Source organism: Hirundo rustica, chromosome 3, assembly GCF_015227805.2.
Source record: "Hirundo rustica isolate bHirRus1 chromosome 3, bHirRus1.pri.v3, whole genome shotgun sequence".
Classification (NCBI taxonomy): domain Eukaryota; kingdom Metazoa; phylum Chordata; class Aves; order Passeriformes; family Hirundinidae; genus Hirundo; species Hirundo rustica.
Genome location: NC_053452.1, coordinates 79,562,595 through 79,580,383, shown reverse-complemented (window position 1 = coordinate 79,580,383; position 17,789 = coordinate 79,562,595). Strand labels below are relative to the sequence as shown.

Sequence of the window (17,789 nt, the reverse complement as noted above, 5' to 3'; positions counted from 1 at the left end):
CAGGCTACCTTCCATTAAACTAAGTTGTTCAAAGCCCTCTCCAGCCTGACCTTGAATGGGATGGGGCACCCACAACTTCTCTGGGCAGTCTGTTCCAGTGCCTCACCACGCTCCCAGTAAAGAATTTCATCCTTACATCTGATCCAAACCTACCCTCCTTCAGTTTAAAGCCATTGTCCCTTTTCCTTGGGAGAATTCTGGCCCCTGACTGCCTCAGAACTTGTCCAAAGTGACACTATGTCTGCAGCATGTAAGTGCCTTAAAACAAGCACATTCATTGGTCTCCTCAGAGCTTTTAATTGTGTTATCACTACTTAAAAAAATATAGAAACCCAAATCCTTTGAGACAGTCTTGGCAATGTTTTATCATTTTGTCCTAGAGAAAAGAAAGTGTCAGATTTCTTCCTTTTGCTTCAAGGGCCATGAAATGGTAGCTTGAAGTCAACAGAAGTAACTGTTGGCAGATTCAGATCAAACCTGAATCTGCCTTTAGAGCCTGTGGAGTGTTTGTCCTTGGCAGTATTCAAACCCCATGGACACAAATCCAGGTAGCCTGCAGAGCTTTGGTCTCCAGAGGTCCCATCTGTGACTCTTACCATGTCCACCTCAGAAATGCTGTCCAGACTTTCAACTTGAACATCCACCCCAACAGGGATTGCAGGGCCTAGAGGGAAAAAAAAAAAAAAAAAAATGGAGTTCACAAGTTACAAACCTAGTGAGACAAAGCAATCCTCTGACTTTACTATCTTACAGATAGAAATAGATGCTCAGTCTGAAATAGAAACAACAGTAAACCAATAGAAAGTATAAATGATTGGAATTTACAACAAAAATTTCCTAACAACAATTAAAGTCAGTAATAAGACTGATCCACTAGTAACTTTCTATTTTTATTGTGTCACCCTACATGTGTCCCTTCAAAATTTAAAAGCAACTTGAATTGTTTTTAGCTGTAGTGCTTGGGTCCAGGACTGGCAGAGACAGATTACTGGCAGAGGATCCCTTCACAGAGAAACCAGTGGCGGCACAACAAAGGGAATGCGGGAGATTTTCCCTCACTTTTTCTCCCCTTGCAGGCTAATAACATCCATGAGAGCTACTATGTGTATTTGACTTTCACAAGACCCAGTGCTCATCTGGAAAAGAAAGGGTGACAGAAGGGGACACGTTGCAGGACACAGGCATGTGCCACTGAGCCTGAGGCTCCAACTGAGACCCTATATAAGAGGGATTCTGAACCTTTTTTTCCCTCCACCAGGCTTTGACTAGTCTCTCATATACCTCTGGCAATTACAGTCCAGGAGAGCTGTCAAGTAAAATAATGTTCACATTTGTGAACTGCTGTGAAACTGAAATGTTTTTAAATTAATTGAACATGCTGGTATTTGGTATATTGAGCATTTAGCAATAAAATCTTCTTTCATCAGAGTATATAATGGTATCCTGGATTTGAATGACCATCTGTCAGCCAGAAAGGGTAGATAAATTACAACATTCTCTAATCCGATGGCCTGAGAGAAAGCATGTTCTCCTTCATCCATTTCCCTGAAAGCTTCAGTTGCTCTAGCACACAGCCACAAAACTGTGAGCAAGCATTAACACAGGCAGTCAAAATATTTTCTTTTGGGTTATAAATGAAGTAAATCCAGTACATCATTTGATTATGCACACGTATGGCCATACTAAGACAAAAACTTAGAATTTCCCCAATCATCCAGTAATAAACATAAGGTGTATTTGCAGATTTTTATCAGTGGAATGTGTCACCGAGCACCAAGAATAATATATTGCCTGTTAATCATATTTCCATGCTTTTGATTATGCTTTTTTGCTCATCCAGAAGGTTAGTTCACTGTACCTCTATTCCCCCAAGAGTGCCATGAATTCACAACTCAAAAGAAATTAGAGAAAGAAAAGCCAATCTGGTTCTTCATTGCTGTAGACGTTACAGTATAAAGAAGTGGCAGTGTAAAACAGGAACAGTGAGAAATGCGCATGTTTCATACCTCCAAAACCTGGTCTCATGCTGAAGTCATGGTCATCTATTCGCAGCAGCTGCTCTGACTTCGTCAGGGGAGATTTGGTGATGTCAGGGCTTCTCTTTAAGATTGGGCTACCAGGAGGAGAGAAGTACAGCTATGAGCCCTGAGCAGTGCCTGTGAGAAGTACACACTTGTTTCCCTCCATTTACTCCCCAGAACATCCACCCCTTAGACCATGAGCCTGTGATTGTGGCAGTGGTTGGCAGCATGTCTTTAAAAACTGATTCCTGCACTGAGCATGCAGTTTAGGCACCTGATAATTTTAACACTGAGAAAACATTTGTTTGGTGGCTTTTTGTCCCTGTAAAATTCTCTCTGCATACGGCAGTTTGGGGACAGTCATTAAAAGGTGTGGGCTAGAGGAATAGTATGTGTGGATAAATGGAGAGGGGGAGGCATTCCTGACATTGAGTTATGATGGAGTGTGAGGCCAGGAATTAGGGAAACAATATATCAAATAAGCTACTGGCTGTTGCCCAGGAACAAAATGGAGACGGTCTGGGAACCAGGCCAGGAGGCAGGCCATTCCCTAACTTGGGATAAAATGATTGGCTTCTGCCCTAGATTTCCATCAAGGATAAAAAGCAGCATTACAGACCTGGGAGGTCTCTGAGCATTAAAGGGCCTGGGAGGGGAACTCCAGCAGCTGTTGGAGTTGCAGCGAATGCTGGGGCAGAGGAGGCTCTGATCTCCTTCCACATCCAAAATGCAAACTGCTGCTCAGTGCCCCAGTGCTTTGACTGGGATGGTGATGACAGCAGCTCCTTGGTTATTCCCTTGTGTAGGGGAAGCCTCTGCTGCCCTTAGAGCCAGCTGCACACCAGCCACTTGGGTGGCAGGAGGGCTCAAAAGAAGGGGGAAAGGTTTTGCTGGTTCTTGATCTTAGAAAAGATGGTACACTCAGAGAGGCACTCATCTGAATATACGCAAGGCAGTAGATTAAAGGAAAACAGGCTGACAAAGAAACTTGATGAGGAAAAAGTTCCTGAGATAAAGTTTCTCATAAATTAAACTGCTTAGCAATTCTGTACTTCTCAAAGACTACTTGAAAGTTGTACAAGAAGCCAATAAAACAATCTCCTAATAGAGGCCAGTGGTGTTTCCAGCGACTCCTCTTTCAAGTCCTTTATCTGGACTACAAAGTATCTTAAAAAGATGCCTAGTCTGAGTGCGATAATTTCTAGGAGGGTTGCGTTGTCTGTCTACTCCCATCAGGGAGTTCTAGTCATGAATTATCCCTCAGTCATTTTAACAGGTGGCTCCTGCTTCTGCTTTAGGTTTAAGTCAGCCTCTGAAAGACCTGTGAGTGTACATTAGGGTAGGTTTATGCCCGTCCAAGGCAGAGGAGCAATATTAGCAGGCCAGTGGCAAAGCAAACATTTGTGAGCAGGTTTGACTGTGCTCAGAAAGGCACTTTCTCCCTGCCAGTGACAGTGGGAAGGACAAGTGGCATGACAGAGAGCCCATGGAAGGGGCTCAGGTCAGGAGGGCAGGAGGACAGGGGGGATTCTTGGAGGGAAGGCAGCCACTGACACGGCACAACACAAACTGCGCATCAGCACCACATGAAGCCTGAGGGGATGTGGCAAATGGCCATGGCCTCACCCCTCACCCCCGTGAGGGTGTCAGGCAGCGGGGCATCCTCTTGGGCCTGTTGGATCGCTGCTAATGGCATGGCTAGTGCCTGAAGACAGCTGGCTTGTGTGCCAGAGCGGTGCCCCCTTCCCCGCGGGGCCGACAGGCCGGGGCCGGCCGAGGCGCTGCTTACCTGCCTTGCTTGTGCGCCTCGCCGTGGGCCTCCCGCCTCTGCCGCTGCGGCCGGCTGCGCGGAGACAAGGGGGAAAGGGAGAGCTCAGACAGGTGGACGCGGCAGGACGGAGGCACCGGGTCCCTGCAGCGTTGCCTGCTGTCACATGTGAGAAATGGTCCTGAGTGGGTTTTTTGGTGCGTTTTTTTTTTCTTCACGATTTCACCGAAGGCCGGTGTGAGGGTGGGCATGGTAGGGTTGGGGGGGGGGGGGGGGGGGGGAATGCTCGGGCTCACAGTGGGGACAGGGCAAAAGGAGGGGAGCCATGATTTTTGTAAGGTGGGATGCCTCTGTTTTTGGCTGTCTGGCAAAGTACCCGGGCAGGCAGCTCAGGTCCCACCTGCCCAGCTTTGGCTGGCAGCACCAGGGGCTTTGGAGACAGGAGCTGCCATGGGGCCTCTGCCGCGGTGGCGGGGGCACAGCTGTTACACCTACAGACCAGAGTCAGCCAGGTATCTTCATGAGAAGGAAATATTTTCAAATTATTTTGGGGAGTGGAGAAAAAAAAAAAGAAAAAACTGCGAAAATTGTTTCTGGCTTCACACCATCTCCCAGCTGGCTGTCAAGAAAGGTCTTCTCAGGTCTTCGGCCAATATTTTATTTAATCATTAAAGGCAAGAGTATTGCTTTTGGCGATGTAAGTGCTAGCTTGAGCAAAAGTAGCATTTTAAACATTTAATAAGAGTTCTAAGTCACCTTTAACTACAAATAATAATAAAAAAAGCTTCTCTCTGTAATAAATGCTAACTCTAATCAGCTCTACTAATTAGGCTTTTTGCCCATTAGCATACATTTCAAATCCTTCTGTAGAGATTTACAGTGGCAAAACTCCTTTTGCAGTAATGGTTGTCAGCGCCTGAGCACCGTCGCCCTTCGGTGTGCGTGGAGGGACCCCAGGCCTTGTGGGACAGTTCCTTTCTGGGCTGGGAACATTCCAGAACCAATAGTATCAGAGGGAAATTCATCTTGCTGCTGCCACAGAGAAGCAGACAACCAGGACAGGAATGGTCACGTTGGGCTGTAGCATTGACCCACCCTGAAGTGAAGCACCGGATGAGTAGGATTTTTTTTTCAGAATCCGCTCTGTGCTTCCCAGAGGAGTTCGAGGAATAAGTGCACAGACAGACCAGTGTTTGGGGGAGTCTTTGGGCCATGCAGCACCATTGCCATCACAAGAAGCAGCTTCTATGGCACTAGTCGGACCTGGGCATCACACAGCAAAACATATGCAAATGTAAGGTGCACTTTCTAGAGTCCTCTGCCTTGTTCTACACCCTTGCTGATATTTCTCACTGCTGCCTGCTTCTCATCTGCTGGCTGTCAGGAAGTAATTTTCCGTGTTTTGGGGATAAGCAGATTCTGGCAACACGCTGACCGATTTACATTACTTTAAAGTGCCCTAGTAAACTCTTGGCTGTTCAGGAATAATGCTGGTATTCGAACAGGGATGAAGCAGGTTATGTTCTTGCAATTCCTAATTTTCATTTCCTTTTTAGGTCTTATCTAATGCTTCACGGTGACTCTGTCCCTATTCTGCTTGTCAAGGGCGACTTCAAGGCATGGTCATCAAAGATTTGTGGCCAAATCATCCCCATCCCCTGCATTCAGCAACCACAGGTGCTTCCTTTTATTTCCTCCAGGTGTTTTTCCATCCCCTCTAAAATTAACTTTATTTCCTTGCAACAAACAAACATAAAATGTCCCCCATGCTCCATCCACTGCAGGGTACTGTGTTCATTTAAGCTTTGGTTTGGGTGTTTAGCTTTTTTGTTTTTGCCAGTCCTGTTCCCCTTATCACAGCCCTGCGGCAGCAAAATATTTTTACCTTAAAACCTGTTACCCAGTTACTTCAATTTGAAGCCCCATTTCTTTCTACTCAATAAATATATTTTCTGCTCTGGTTCCTGGGGAGTTCTCTGCTGGCTCAGTGATCAATGGCAGCTCCATCATGGGACCCCATTACCCTGCCTGTCTGGGCTGTGAATCGATGGAAAGCTGCTGTGGCTTCCGCTGTTTCTGGGTGTTTGCGGTCGACAGCCTCACCCAGGAGATTCAGCCCAGACATTGTGCACAGATTGCTCAGCACAACTGGCTGTGAGTGTCCCTCCTGCCTTCACTGGGGTGACAGGCTGTCTTTAAAACTCAACAATCATTCCTGAGGTAAAATATACTGAATAATGAACAACCCTTTTTTTCCCCCCTCCACAATGTCAATATTTATGTCCTAGAAGTTACAATGACAAAAGGCATTTCATGTCTCATGATGTTCACAGAGATGCTTTGTGAGAAAGCAACAACTGGAGCAGAGTGGCATTTATTCACAGCGCTCCCTGTGCATTGGTAGAGTAGCTCTTGGGCCTCTGATGGCAGCTGGGCTGATGCAAGCTCTTCAAAGTCACTGTTATTGCCCCAGGCCTACCCACTGCTTCAAGAGATCTTGAGATGCCTCTGCCCCAAAGTCTGAGGCTTGCTGGGGCTGGGGGGCAATGATGTGGCTGAAGTGTAGGATAGCTGGGGAAGAAAATCAGCTGACCCAGATTTTGATCACTACTGCTACAGACACAAGGCAAAAAGCAGTTACTCTTTTTGTATTTTAAATCATGATATTTCCTATTGCTCTAATAGTCACTCCAACACAGCAAAAAGGGTTGCAGGGTTAGGGTTAACAGTGTCTGATTTGCAGAAGAAACAGTACAACCATGACATCTGAAGGTCCCAGCAGGCATTTCCAAACGCCCAACTTCACAGGACGTGTGCCAGAGGAATGTCAGGTCCACACTTACAATGTTCACCAGAAACCCCACGTTATTATTCATCTTGGAAATAAGAGCTTTTAGAAGCAACCAAAACAAATGTGCAAGAGGTCATTACCCATCGTAGCATTTTAGTTTGCAATTACTTCTGCAACATACATTTCCCATCTATAATCTCACAGATCTTTATAGTACTAATACACCTTTGTCAATCCCATGTCCATCCTGCCAAAACTTTGTTCCCTGCAGGGACTTGTGCTGCCTCTGCTGCCTTCTCCTGCCTTGCCCAGAAGTAATTTGATGGGAAGACCAAGCAGAACCGGTGCTGGCATTCCCCTGCCCGTCATGGCATGAGGTCTGTGCAGCACAGCAGGTGCAGGATGGGAGGCACAGCACAAGCTGTCCACCCCTGCTCACACAGGGATGGGGGCACAGAGCTGAGTGCCATGGCGTGGCTGGCAGGCATGAGGGACTTTCATCCCTTTCTTTCCTTTCCAATTAGAAGTCCTGCTGAAAATTGGCTCAACAAGCTCCATATCCCCCACTGCCTTGCATCAGCAAAACAGCAAAACGAAATTAGGCAGGAGAGGGCAGCGGAGGCAGCACAAGTTCCTGCAGGGAACAGTCTTGGCAGGATGGGCATGCGATTGGCGAAGGTGTATTGGTACTATAGAGATCTGTGAGAAGCGTAAAAATCTTATTAAATACCTATTAAATGCCTACATATTTGACTAGGCTTTGCTTCTCCCTGTTTTATTACCAGTTAGTGAATGGAGTTCACAGTGCATCAGCATCCTGTTAAAGGCCAAAAACCAGGCAGGGGAATGCTGGGTTAGGGAATGGGGAAGAAGGGAAAAGGAACTGGGGATTGTGTGCACAAACATACAGGAGGTTCCTGCAGGGAAAAATAGGGCAGAGGCAAAGGGAGCTGGGATCTGCAACAGCGCTGGTGCTTTTGGGTGAGACTGAGGAGAAAAGAGGCTGAATGGGCAGAGGTGGGGAGGAAAGGGAATCATTTACCTGTGTAACACATTAATTCCCCAGGGATAATGTAGGCTAGAAACCCCTAATTTTTACTCAAATTGAGAGACTTGCAAAGCCATGAGCTGTAAACAAGAGTCTAAGAACTGAGGAAAATTTATCATGAAATGTATTTTTTTTTTTCATTTGTCAAGCATTTATTTGTTTGTAATTTTGGACCATGTGTCCTTATGGTTAGTAGGTTTAAAGACTGTGAAGAGAGGTGATACATGGCTATTATAATATATATTGTTAATATATATGAAAGGGGAAAATAGCACTCTTTTTGATGTTTAGATCACAAAGTCTGAGAAATTGTGGGATTCAGAGCTCTTCTACCATCTTTTTTTTTTGAGTGATACAGAAAATTCAATGAGAATCCCTTTTTAATCCATTATTGCTTGAATACAGGTCAGTCTCAGAATCCAAAATATGCAGGAGACATATATACACCCTTTAAAAGTTGCACTTCTTTTGCTTTTTGCCTGGACATAAACGCTGACTAAAGAAAAAAAGGGAACATACATACACATATTGATTACTCACAGAAAAGTCATACCACCTGAGGTCTTGACACCATACCTGATATTGCAAAAATAGAAGTGCCCCTTATGTTGCAGGAATTGCATCCAGTGCATGAGTGTTTGTTGAGTTTTGTGTTACATACGTTGAAAGGAAGAGTTGGAGGAAGCAGAAGGTCCATCCTGCCAGCTAGGAGGAGGCAGGCATGGTGCCAGGACTCAGCCAAGTAAAAAAGAGAAAGAGATTAAGGGAAGGGGAGAAATAACTGGGCAATGCAGAATGTGCTGAAATGTTTCGTGTCTGACCCAGTCTCAGAAGAAAGATTGCAAGCAGACTTGCAAGCAGACATCAGCACAGTGTAGATCAGGGAAGGGCATTTTAAGGAGTATTTAGATAGTTGGAGGTATTTAAGTCAGCAGAGGCTGATGACACTTCCCCAGGAGCACTGGGAGTACCAGCTGCTACAGACACTGAGCTGTAAGCCATCACCTCCAAGGATTCCTCAGAGAGGGGAGATGCCCCTGGGAGAGATGAGTGTGAAAATAATACCTGGTTTTAAGAAAGGTACAGAAGAAGGAAGCTGAGGTTTTGAGATCTGAAAATAAATTGTGACAAACTCAAGTGATCCATTGGTTTTCCTCTCCCCCAGGGAATAATGAGATTATAAAGATCAGTCAATGTGAATCTTTGCAATAATTGACGTCAAACCAGTCCGATGTCCTGTCTGATCGTGTAATGGGCTGCCTTAGTGTAAGCAGGAGGAAAAGTAGATTTGAGTGAGGTTTTTAATATTTCATTACTAAACAAGGGAAGTAGGGTTGAGATGAAACTGTGACTTTGAACATGGTTGAAGTACCATGGTTAATGTAATGCCATTAATTTGCTGCTGAGAGACACTAGACAACATTTCACAGATTTCATCCTGGAAATAGCTGGTCAATATTTTCAGTAATAAGACAGATGGCAGAACTATAAAACGCAGGCATGAGGGCATGCTTGAAAGAGAAACAGGCATTTGGGGATCTAGAGTCACAATTCAAAACAGCCACAATGTGTTGGAGAAAAGGTCTGATGTTAATACAATGAATTGCAATAAAAGGTAATACTAAGAACTTTATGGAATATGGAGAAATAATTGTATAAATGATGAATAGAGAATAACTAGCTAAAATAAAAATAGAATTGTAATAGAATAGAACAGAAAAAGCAGAATTGTAACAGTTCTGCTGTTGGGGCAATGTTAAGAAATATTCATATTGGCACAGGACCAGAGTTAGATTTAAAGTAAATAGATTGAATAGTAACAAATCAACAGGCTTTTACCCAGAAGAAAGCCAAGTAAGAAACTGTTGAATCAATTGTCATTGGAGACCCAGGACTGGAAGGCGACAGCTTTCCACTTCTTTGGAATTCTAAAAAGCTACCAACTGTTCCATTGGACTAATTAGCAACAAAGATAGTAAAAAACATAGATACCAGATAAATATAGTATGTATTGAGGAAGGGCAAGAGGAAGTTTGACTTTTCTTGAAAGATATTATGCCCTTTAGAATTATGGAAACATTAAATTTGGAAAAGACCTTTAAAATCATCGAGTCCAACCATCAACCTGGGACCACCACCATGTTCACCATTAAACCATATCCTCAAATGCTATATCCACATGTTTTTTTAACATTTCCAGGGATGGCGATTCCACTACTTCCCTGGGAAGCCTGTTTCATTGCCTCACAATCCTTCCCCTGAAAATATTTTTCCTAATATTTAATTTAAAGATCTCCTGGTGCAACTTGAGGCCATTTCATCTTGTCCTGTCACTTGCTACCTAAGATAAGAGACTGACGCCCACCTCACTACAACTTCCTTTCAGGCAGTTGTTGAAAAATAATGGCCTTCTCTAAAAAGTTAGTGACCTTGTAGACAAGAGTGATCAAGATGACAAATTGTACCTCAAATTCCAAAAGACTGTTGACAGGTTCTTCTCGTAAAGACGTCAGTCAGAAAGAAGCTCCCCACATGTGAATGGTTACAAAAGAAGAAACAGGAATTATGGAAAGATTTTTATCATGGAAACAATATTTACTGAGGATATGTAACTGTTCAAGGTAGTTAAAATCAGAACTATTGGTGGAGAATTGCAGCAGAATCTCGTGACTTCAGAATAATTCAGTGCTACCAAATTCAGAAAAGTGTACATTGATTTCTACTTTGTATTTTTAATTTTTTTCCATTTTGCTTTCAGGAATGATGTCAAATTAATGATAGCTTCCAAACCAACTGTTACTGCTAAGGATGTGTCACTGTGGTATTTGTTGGTAAACGTCAGCTTAAGGATGCATGGTGCTCAAGAGGACAAACAATGGTTCAGCATTATTGGAAACAGAGCAGCAAACCAGACAGAAAGCATTTCAGTGCTGTTAGCAACACCAAGGCATGTCCACATCTCACATATCCAAAGTACATAGCTAGAAAAAATAGCTGAGTAAGAGAAGAGATCTTGGAGGTGGAGAAGCCTTCCAGGCAGCCTGAGCAGGGCTCTCAGAGTGGGAAAGGAGAAGAAGCATATGAATCCAGGAGCAGCTTGGTGGGCAGGAATCTGTCACTCAAGATTTTCCACAATGCAAGAAGAAATTTGAAAGAAAATACATAAACATGGCATACCATCACACTGTGAAATTCACTCTGAAATCTGTGAGTGCTTTCATACAAGTGAGTTTGGAAGGTGACTGAGCATTTTTTATAAGAAAAACCATCACCATTTCAGATGTGAACTCAACCCTGCAATGAGAAAATCAATTTATATGCACTCAGAAGGGAAGAAATTACCTTGCCACATCTTTGAATCGGTCTGGGGCTGGTTTTTTTTGGCTAGGCTGCACATAGCCTGTTATGTGTCACCAGATCATAAAACACATTGCAGTAATGGTGGGCCAGAAGAAAACGTGAGGCTGCTGATCCTGAGCAAGTTGCAATATTGCCTGGAGCTTCTACCACTAGAGGCCAAGTAGAGTTGCAGAGTCCTTGGGTGTATGAACATAGCTACAGGAGTGCCAGTAGAGACTGTTCTGCCACAAATGAAACTAATAAAGTTAGGAAGCTGTGTGGTACATAGACCCAAAGCAAATTCTAGAAGAGATGAAAGGAGGCTGGTGATAATGATGAAAGTAGAAGATAGAAGTTTTCAAAGCATTATCACTTGCTATGAGACGTAGAGGGGGGACACTTCTGGCTGGTGCAAGAAAAGGTACCATGCACAATTGAAATTTCTTGAAAGAATGATAGGGGTGAAAAGGTAAATCAGAGAAATAGCAAAGCAATAACAAAAAAAATTAATGTTTTTAATGTATAACAAGATAAAGAAGAGGGGCACTGTTGGAGGAAAGAAAAGGGTTTGAAGTAAGCCACAAAGTAATATGAAATTAAAAGCAACAGGGTTAATCTTGGCAGATCTGTGTGACAAGGGCAAGGGAAGTGGTTTGAGACAAGAAAAAATGAGGCAGGTGAAGCAGAGGGCAGAGAAAGGGACAAAATAAAAATAGAGGAACAGCTTATTGAAGAAGAGGAGAAACCTTGAATGAGGGAAAGAAAAGAAGTGAAAAAGATGAAGATAAAAGGAGGAAAGGGAAAGGCAAATTGCTAAGTGGGGAAATGGAGATGTAGCACTTGCACTGACCTGAAGCGCACACCGGGCTTCTTGCTCTCCTGAGACCCAGCACTGCTGGAGCAAATGGTGTCCAGACAAAACTCTAACTGATCCTGGAAAACAATGTCTTGGGAGCTGCGGGCTCCCTTGATCTTGCTCACCACTGATAATGTGGCAATGCCTTCAACTGGCATTTTACAGTCTTACCATGCACTCCAGAAGTCTGATCTAAAGACAGCTTGCATTAGCAAGATTTGTTTATGCAAATGGGTTGCTATTTGGAGATAAGAGTGAGGCAAAATTATTACAACATGGTCAGGGAATGGTAGGGACATGACTAACAACATGAAGTGAGTCTCTTAGGTAACATTAAACAAACGTGATCTATAGATCTTTTACAGTGAAATCTTTTCTGTTGAGAGCTGTTTGTCTGAAAGGTGGTTTTAATGCTGTCCAGGGAGATTTTAGTGTTAAAAGAGATTTTTTTTTTCCCCCAGCAGTTAGCTCTGGCAGAACAACATGGCTCAGCTCCAGGACATCCTCTCTAGTAGATTCTGCAAGTTTAATTAGCAACACAGGCTTTGGCCCTTGTGTTGGCACAACGATGATATGACTTTTAGTGAGCCTTTGCATCATTCTAGTGACACCCCCCCCGCCTAAGCCTGGTGGCTTTCCAAGAGGCTGAGCAGTTGGGAAAACAGCAGACAGCTCTCTTGCTAGTGCTCCGGAACTCAGCTCCTTCCTGTAGTTTTGGCACTCTGAATCTTAACAGGCATAAAAAGCCTTGCAATCCCTGCAGGTTTTGCACATGGCTGACTGCAAACTGCGAACAGGTCTGCAAGGTGAGAAAGCTTTTATTTTTATACTGCTGCTCTGTGAAGTGAAATTCCTTTGAGGTGATTTGTCCTGGAGATTAGCAAAAATAAGTAGCTGAGTCTTTGACTGGCACACAGACATTTTTACAGTGAATTACAATATTTGAGGGCTCTTTAGTAAGTCCCATGCAATAAAGCTATCTACTGTGCTGCTTTCACCGTGACTGTCTGCATACTTTGACCTAGACTGATTTGCCATTTTCTTGTCACACTAGGCGATAAAGCCTCAGCAGTTTTATTTAAGGAATTATTTGGGTCCTTTTTCAAAATTCCTGTCATGCAAACCCAGTCTTCAGAAGACTATGGTGCATGAATGAACTCTTGTGTGCAAAACCTCACCTGTCTGCTCACTCTTCTTCACAGCTCTTGTCTCATGCTAGAATGGGGTACCTGCAGTGAAAAAAATTGTGACAGAGGTGTCTGACCCATATACTCCATTCACCATATCTCTAGAATGTGAAGGCTGTGGATGTGAGCTCAGCTGGATCTGGGCAGGTGAAAAGACAAGCCCTGGAACTGAAAACTGCTGATCCGGTGGTGAGTTTTAATTTGAAAGCAGAGTTCAGAACAAGTGAGTCTCCTTGGAAGAAGCTAACCCACCATCCAAAGAAACAGGCTAAAAGCCTATGTTTTCCTCCGTCAGCTGCACGATGAGAATCAGGAGCAAAGCCGGGCATATCTGTCAGGGACAGCAGGATGCTGGCAACTCACCCACTGTGGCAGGTCTCTACAGCAGGTGCCTCTGCCATGTGGCAACACTGGTAGCTGGCACTGAGCCCTGGCATTAGGGCAAGAGGATGATCATCTTGTCCTGCAGGGGCTCTGGGCATTAGGGAGGTCATGGGTGCAAATCAAGCCATCCTGAGCATCCTGTCATGGTGTGGAGACAGCCTTTTCCACTTCAAAGAGATTTTCCCATCAATCTCCTCTGAAATCTGTGTCTTTCTTCAGAAGGAAAAAGCTACAGTGAAAGGATGGATTTCAATCCTGGTCCTTACCACAAGCCTTATGGAGCAAAAGATAAGAGTGTTCAGAGAGTAGTAAAGAGATCAGTTACTCAACTTCTCCTCCTGCATAAAGGCTGTTCAGAGCTGGGTGTTGAAGGGAGGGGGAAACAGAGTGAAAACCAAAATGTTCAGGAGCAATGTTCTCTAAACATTTTTCTGGTGTATTATAGCATCCTCCATTGCTCTGATTTGAATCCAGGATCTAACTCCTGATGGGAAAAGGCATGGACTTTGACTGAAGTGCTAAGGAAATCTTGCCTACTTCAAAACTGTTTTAACTAACCAGCATCTTAATGTATAAGAGACTACCCCATGAGAGCAAAGAGGCTTGGCTGTACCTCTGAGATGAGGTGTTCTGCTGTACAGAGATGCCTGGTAGTGTTGGGCAGACATGATCTCCCACTGGGAGATCCTGACTGCAGTCCCAGAAGGTCAGGGGGATTATCTCTGCGTGCAGCACCTGCAGGAAGGCTGTACAAATACTGCACCGAGTCCTGATGTCAACCCTGAAAAAGCAGTGAAGGGACAGAGGAAAACAAGCAAATGGCTGGGTCAAAGCTTAGGAAACATCCTGCACTGAGAAATGTAAGAAGCTTAATCTCCTGAATGTATGTAAGCAGAGATGAATGGAGGCTTGATCCACCTGCAAATACCTTGATGGAGAGGAGACAAGATAGCATAGAACAGGACCAAAGGGATGGAAGCCAGAGTTAAAAATACTTGCAATCCCATTCTGAGTTTGACATTGAAGGTTAGGGGTTTGATACAGGAGGGTTTGTTGTTCATGCTTAGGAGGAAATCCTAAGGTCCTATGGTCATCTTATGGGCAGCCACAATCATCTTTTTTTACCTTACATGAGTGTCTCACAGATTATTCCGTCACAGGGCAAAGTGAGCGCTGTACTGAGTACCACACTGCTGATGGACAACCCAACACCCATAGGCCAGCTTTGTTTCTCGCTCCGCATCAGCTCTCCTCAACATCATTGTGCCCTCCTGAGGAAGAAATAGGCCAGAAATGACCTCCCAGACCAGCGTGAGCATGCTGGGAGGGCAGTGGAGCCAGTTCTCCAGAGCCACACCACCTCAGGGCTTTCTGATGGGCTTACCCTGGAGCAATTACACCTTATATACAAAGCATGGGTGAAGAGTCACTTCCTGCATTTCCTCAATAGGTATTTCTTTTCCATTTTCACACATTTTTAACGCTCTTCTGCTTTGATTTGTTACATTGTCACTTCATTGCACTGACACTTTTAAGCATCTAGTGCAGTGTAGAGCTTTCCTTAAAGATGATAAAGAAGAAAATGGCTGTGTGCACATTCCTCTTATCTGGATGCTTCCCAGCTCACACGGTGGTACCTTGCTTCTCACTCCTTTAATTTACTATGGCCAACACATCACCTCTGCTATCACTGTCATGAAGCCTCAACAAAAAAAGAGATTTTGTGCCTGTCTTGCGCCCATACTGCCTCTGGGAATGCATCCCCTGGGGGCTGGTCATGAAGAGAGTACTGCATCCATTTTGCCAGTTGTACCTCCATGGAGGTGGTGTCACTGCTACAGCCACTTCCTACATATAAAATGGTCCATGGATCCCCAGGTACCAGCCAGGACACTGCAGTCACTGGATGATACCCCTCCCCTGCAACAAAGGGCTGTAGGAAAATAAGAAGGCACAATATTTGCCATCACTTCCACCTTTTAGTTGGTGTTTTTTTGTGTTTGTTGTTGTTTGTTGGGTTTTTTTGTGTGTTTTTTTTGTTTGTTTTGTGTTTGTTTGTTTGTTTGTTTTTGTTGTTGTTGTTGTTGTTGTTGTTGTTGTTGTTGTTGTTTTCCCCCTGAGGGCTAATAGGAGTGGTTTGAGTTCCTCAGGACTGTGGCATTCCTGCATTTCCATGCCTATACACTTCACAGTACTGATGATGATATGGAGTCCTTACTGAACAGCACTGTAGTAAAGCAGAGACAACCCAGGTTCAGTCTGTCACAAGCAGAAGTACACAACATTTAAACAAAATTAAATGCGTCAGCTATATTCTTACATAAAAAAAAAAAGTAAAAAAAAAAAAAAAAAAAAAAGTCTTTTTCCTCCAGGTTTAACTTGTTTTGTGCCTAAGCATAAAAATCTTCACACAAAGTTCCAAATATTCCCCAAACAGAATATAAATAATCGGAACTCAGACCCTTCCTCAACTCAAATCCTCCTAAAATGGCTGTCTACAAGATAATGACAGCAAAATATCACACTGTCTTTTTGTAAGAGAGGTAGAGAGACAAAGAGTAGACAACATTTTAAATAATTTTAGCGTATTAATACAATACACTGAATGCTCTTTCTGTTTCTTCTGATAACTGACCATTAGCTTGCTGAGAGACTTTAATTTTTCTTCCTTTTAAAAGGTCTATAAAACAAATTACATAGAAACAATAAAACAAATTCTGAATGTTTTCATCTGAGATCTCAAGTCCCTCTAATCTTCAGTGAAAGTAACAATTCTCATGGATCTAAATTTCATTTTCACTTTCGTGTAAACAGTCTATTACATTTTAACCACTATAAATATAAATACTTCTTTTTTTGTACCCTTTCAAATTTTGAGACACTTCAGAAACCTATTTTTTGAAAGAAGCAGTGATTTTCACAGTACAAAATGCATTAAAACTTACTAATTGGCAAAAGAAACAACAGAAAATATTTTTGCCTGAGAGATCACAGTCTGCAAATCCAAGCTCAAATTATCTTTTAGATATTTTATCATCACCCAAAACATTACATTTATCTAAACTGTAACAACTTGAATGTAAAAATAGGAGACTCACCTGCCTTTTTTGTATACCTCATGTATTTCTTTTCCTTGTCGGTGGGTTCTGCATTCAGTGGATAAAATCCATCCCCACAGCAGGAGAAAGATGCTAAAATGCATTTTATGGACAGTCAACATGTTACCTGAAGGTCCTGTATCCAGAAATAGTCCATACAAGAAAAAGAAAACCTAAATGTAGATCCTGTTTCTCTTTTTAAGACATTATCGGTCTGATCGTTATTGGAAGGATGTTTACTCATACAAAAAATCATCCTGCAGTATTTAATCTGGACAGTGGGGAAAGCAATTTCCACTAAACCTATAAATCCTTCTACGTCAGATGGCAGGGATTTTCTAGCAGTGTTGAATTCATGTATTCTAAGACAACAATTATTTTTAGTCCAAACAGGCTATTTTATTAATTGGTTTAAATTGAATCCTACTCAAATACCTGTGGAACATATACATATATTTCTGCCTTGTGAAACGAAGTAGTGCATTTCATCAGGTGGGTGTCATTGGTAATTCTTTATTCACCAAACTTATCTCTGTAGCAATAATGTTTGTTACAAGGACTGCAATAAATTGAAAAGTATTAATAAACATATACCAGTTTCCTGAAAGAATTAATTTTATTTAGCTTCACAAGCAGCATTTGATCCTGTCTATTCTTCCAGATTACTTTAGCATACAGTGGTGCTGTGGCTAGAGTGGTTGGTGCTTTCACAACCTGTGCTCTGCTGAGCACCATGTCTGGAAAGTATAGAGAGATCTGAGGAACAGGGAAGGATAGAATGGGCGAGATGGCTCTGCCCTCTGCAGAGGGATGTTTGGAGACTTCCTGGGAAATCGAGCAGCAAATGCCCACCAGAGCTGCAGGAGAACTTGGGGGCCTGGTATGTCTGGTCTCACGTGGCTGGAAAGATCCTCATTTGTGGTAAAGAAAATAAAACAGTGTGGGCAGAAATAGGACTGGTCGAGCCAGCCACACTGCCCATCAGTTTGGAGCTCACACCCTCCTTGCACAACCACAGCTCCATGTTTACGCTCCTTCTCCTCTCCCTCCCACCAAGGCTTCCCAGCTCTGGTTCCTACTTATGCCTTCTCATGGAGACCTTACCCGTGCCCTGCTGGCACCACCAGCCTTGTCCCGGCCCTTTGCTGACAAGACTCTTCCTCCTCGGCCTGTTACCCATGGATTTCTATTTCAGAGCAGCTTGTTGGGTCACCTGTCTCTTTCTACAAACTCTGGGGAGCAGATCTCTACCTGGCCTAAGCTGCTGTGGCTTTACTGACTTTGGTGAGCATTTACA

The 17,789-nt window shown here is 43.4% G+C and overlaps 1 protein-coding gene across 1 annotated transcript in view; it reads right to left on the bottom strand.

Moving 5' to 3' along the window:
* GABRR1 (gamma-aminobutyric acid type A receptor subunit rho1) overlaps positions 1-16,614 on the bottom strand; it is a 29,970-nt gene extending 13,356 nt beyond the window's left edge. The window contains exons 1-4 of the mRNA XM_040059807.2: positions 16,493-16,614; positions 3,811-3,864; positions 2,007-2,113; positions 597-664 (exon numbers count right to left, since the gene is read on the bottom strand). Of these exons, the coding sequence (XP_039915741.1) occupies positions 597-664; positions 2,007-2,113; positions 3,811-3,864; positions 16,493-16,614 (351 nt within the window). The remainder of the gene's footprint in view (positions 1-596; positions 665-2,006; positions 2,114-3,810; positions 3,865-16,492) is intronic.
* Positions 16,615-17,789: the final 1,175 nt, after the last annotated feature.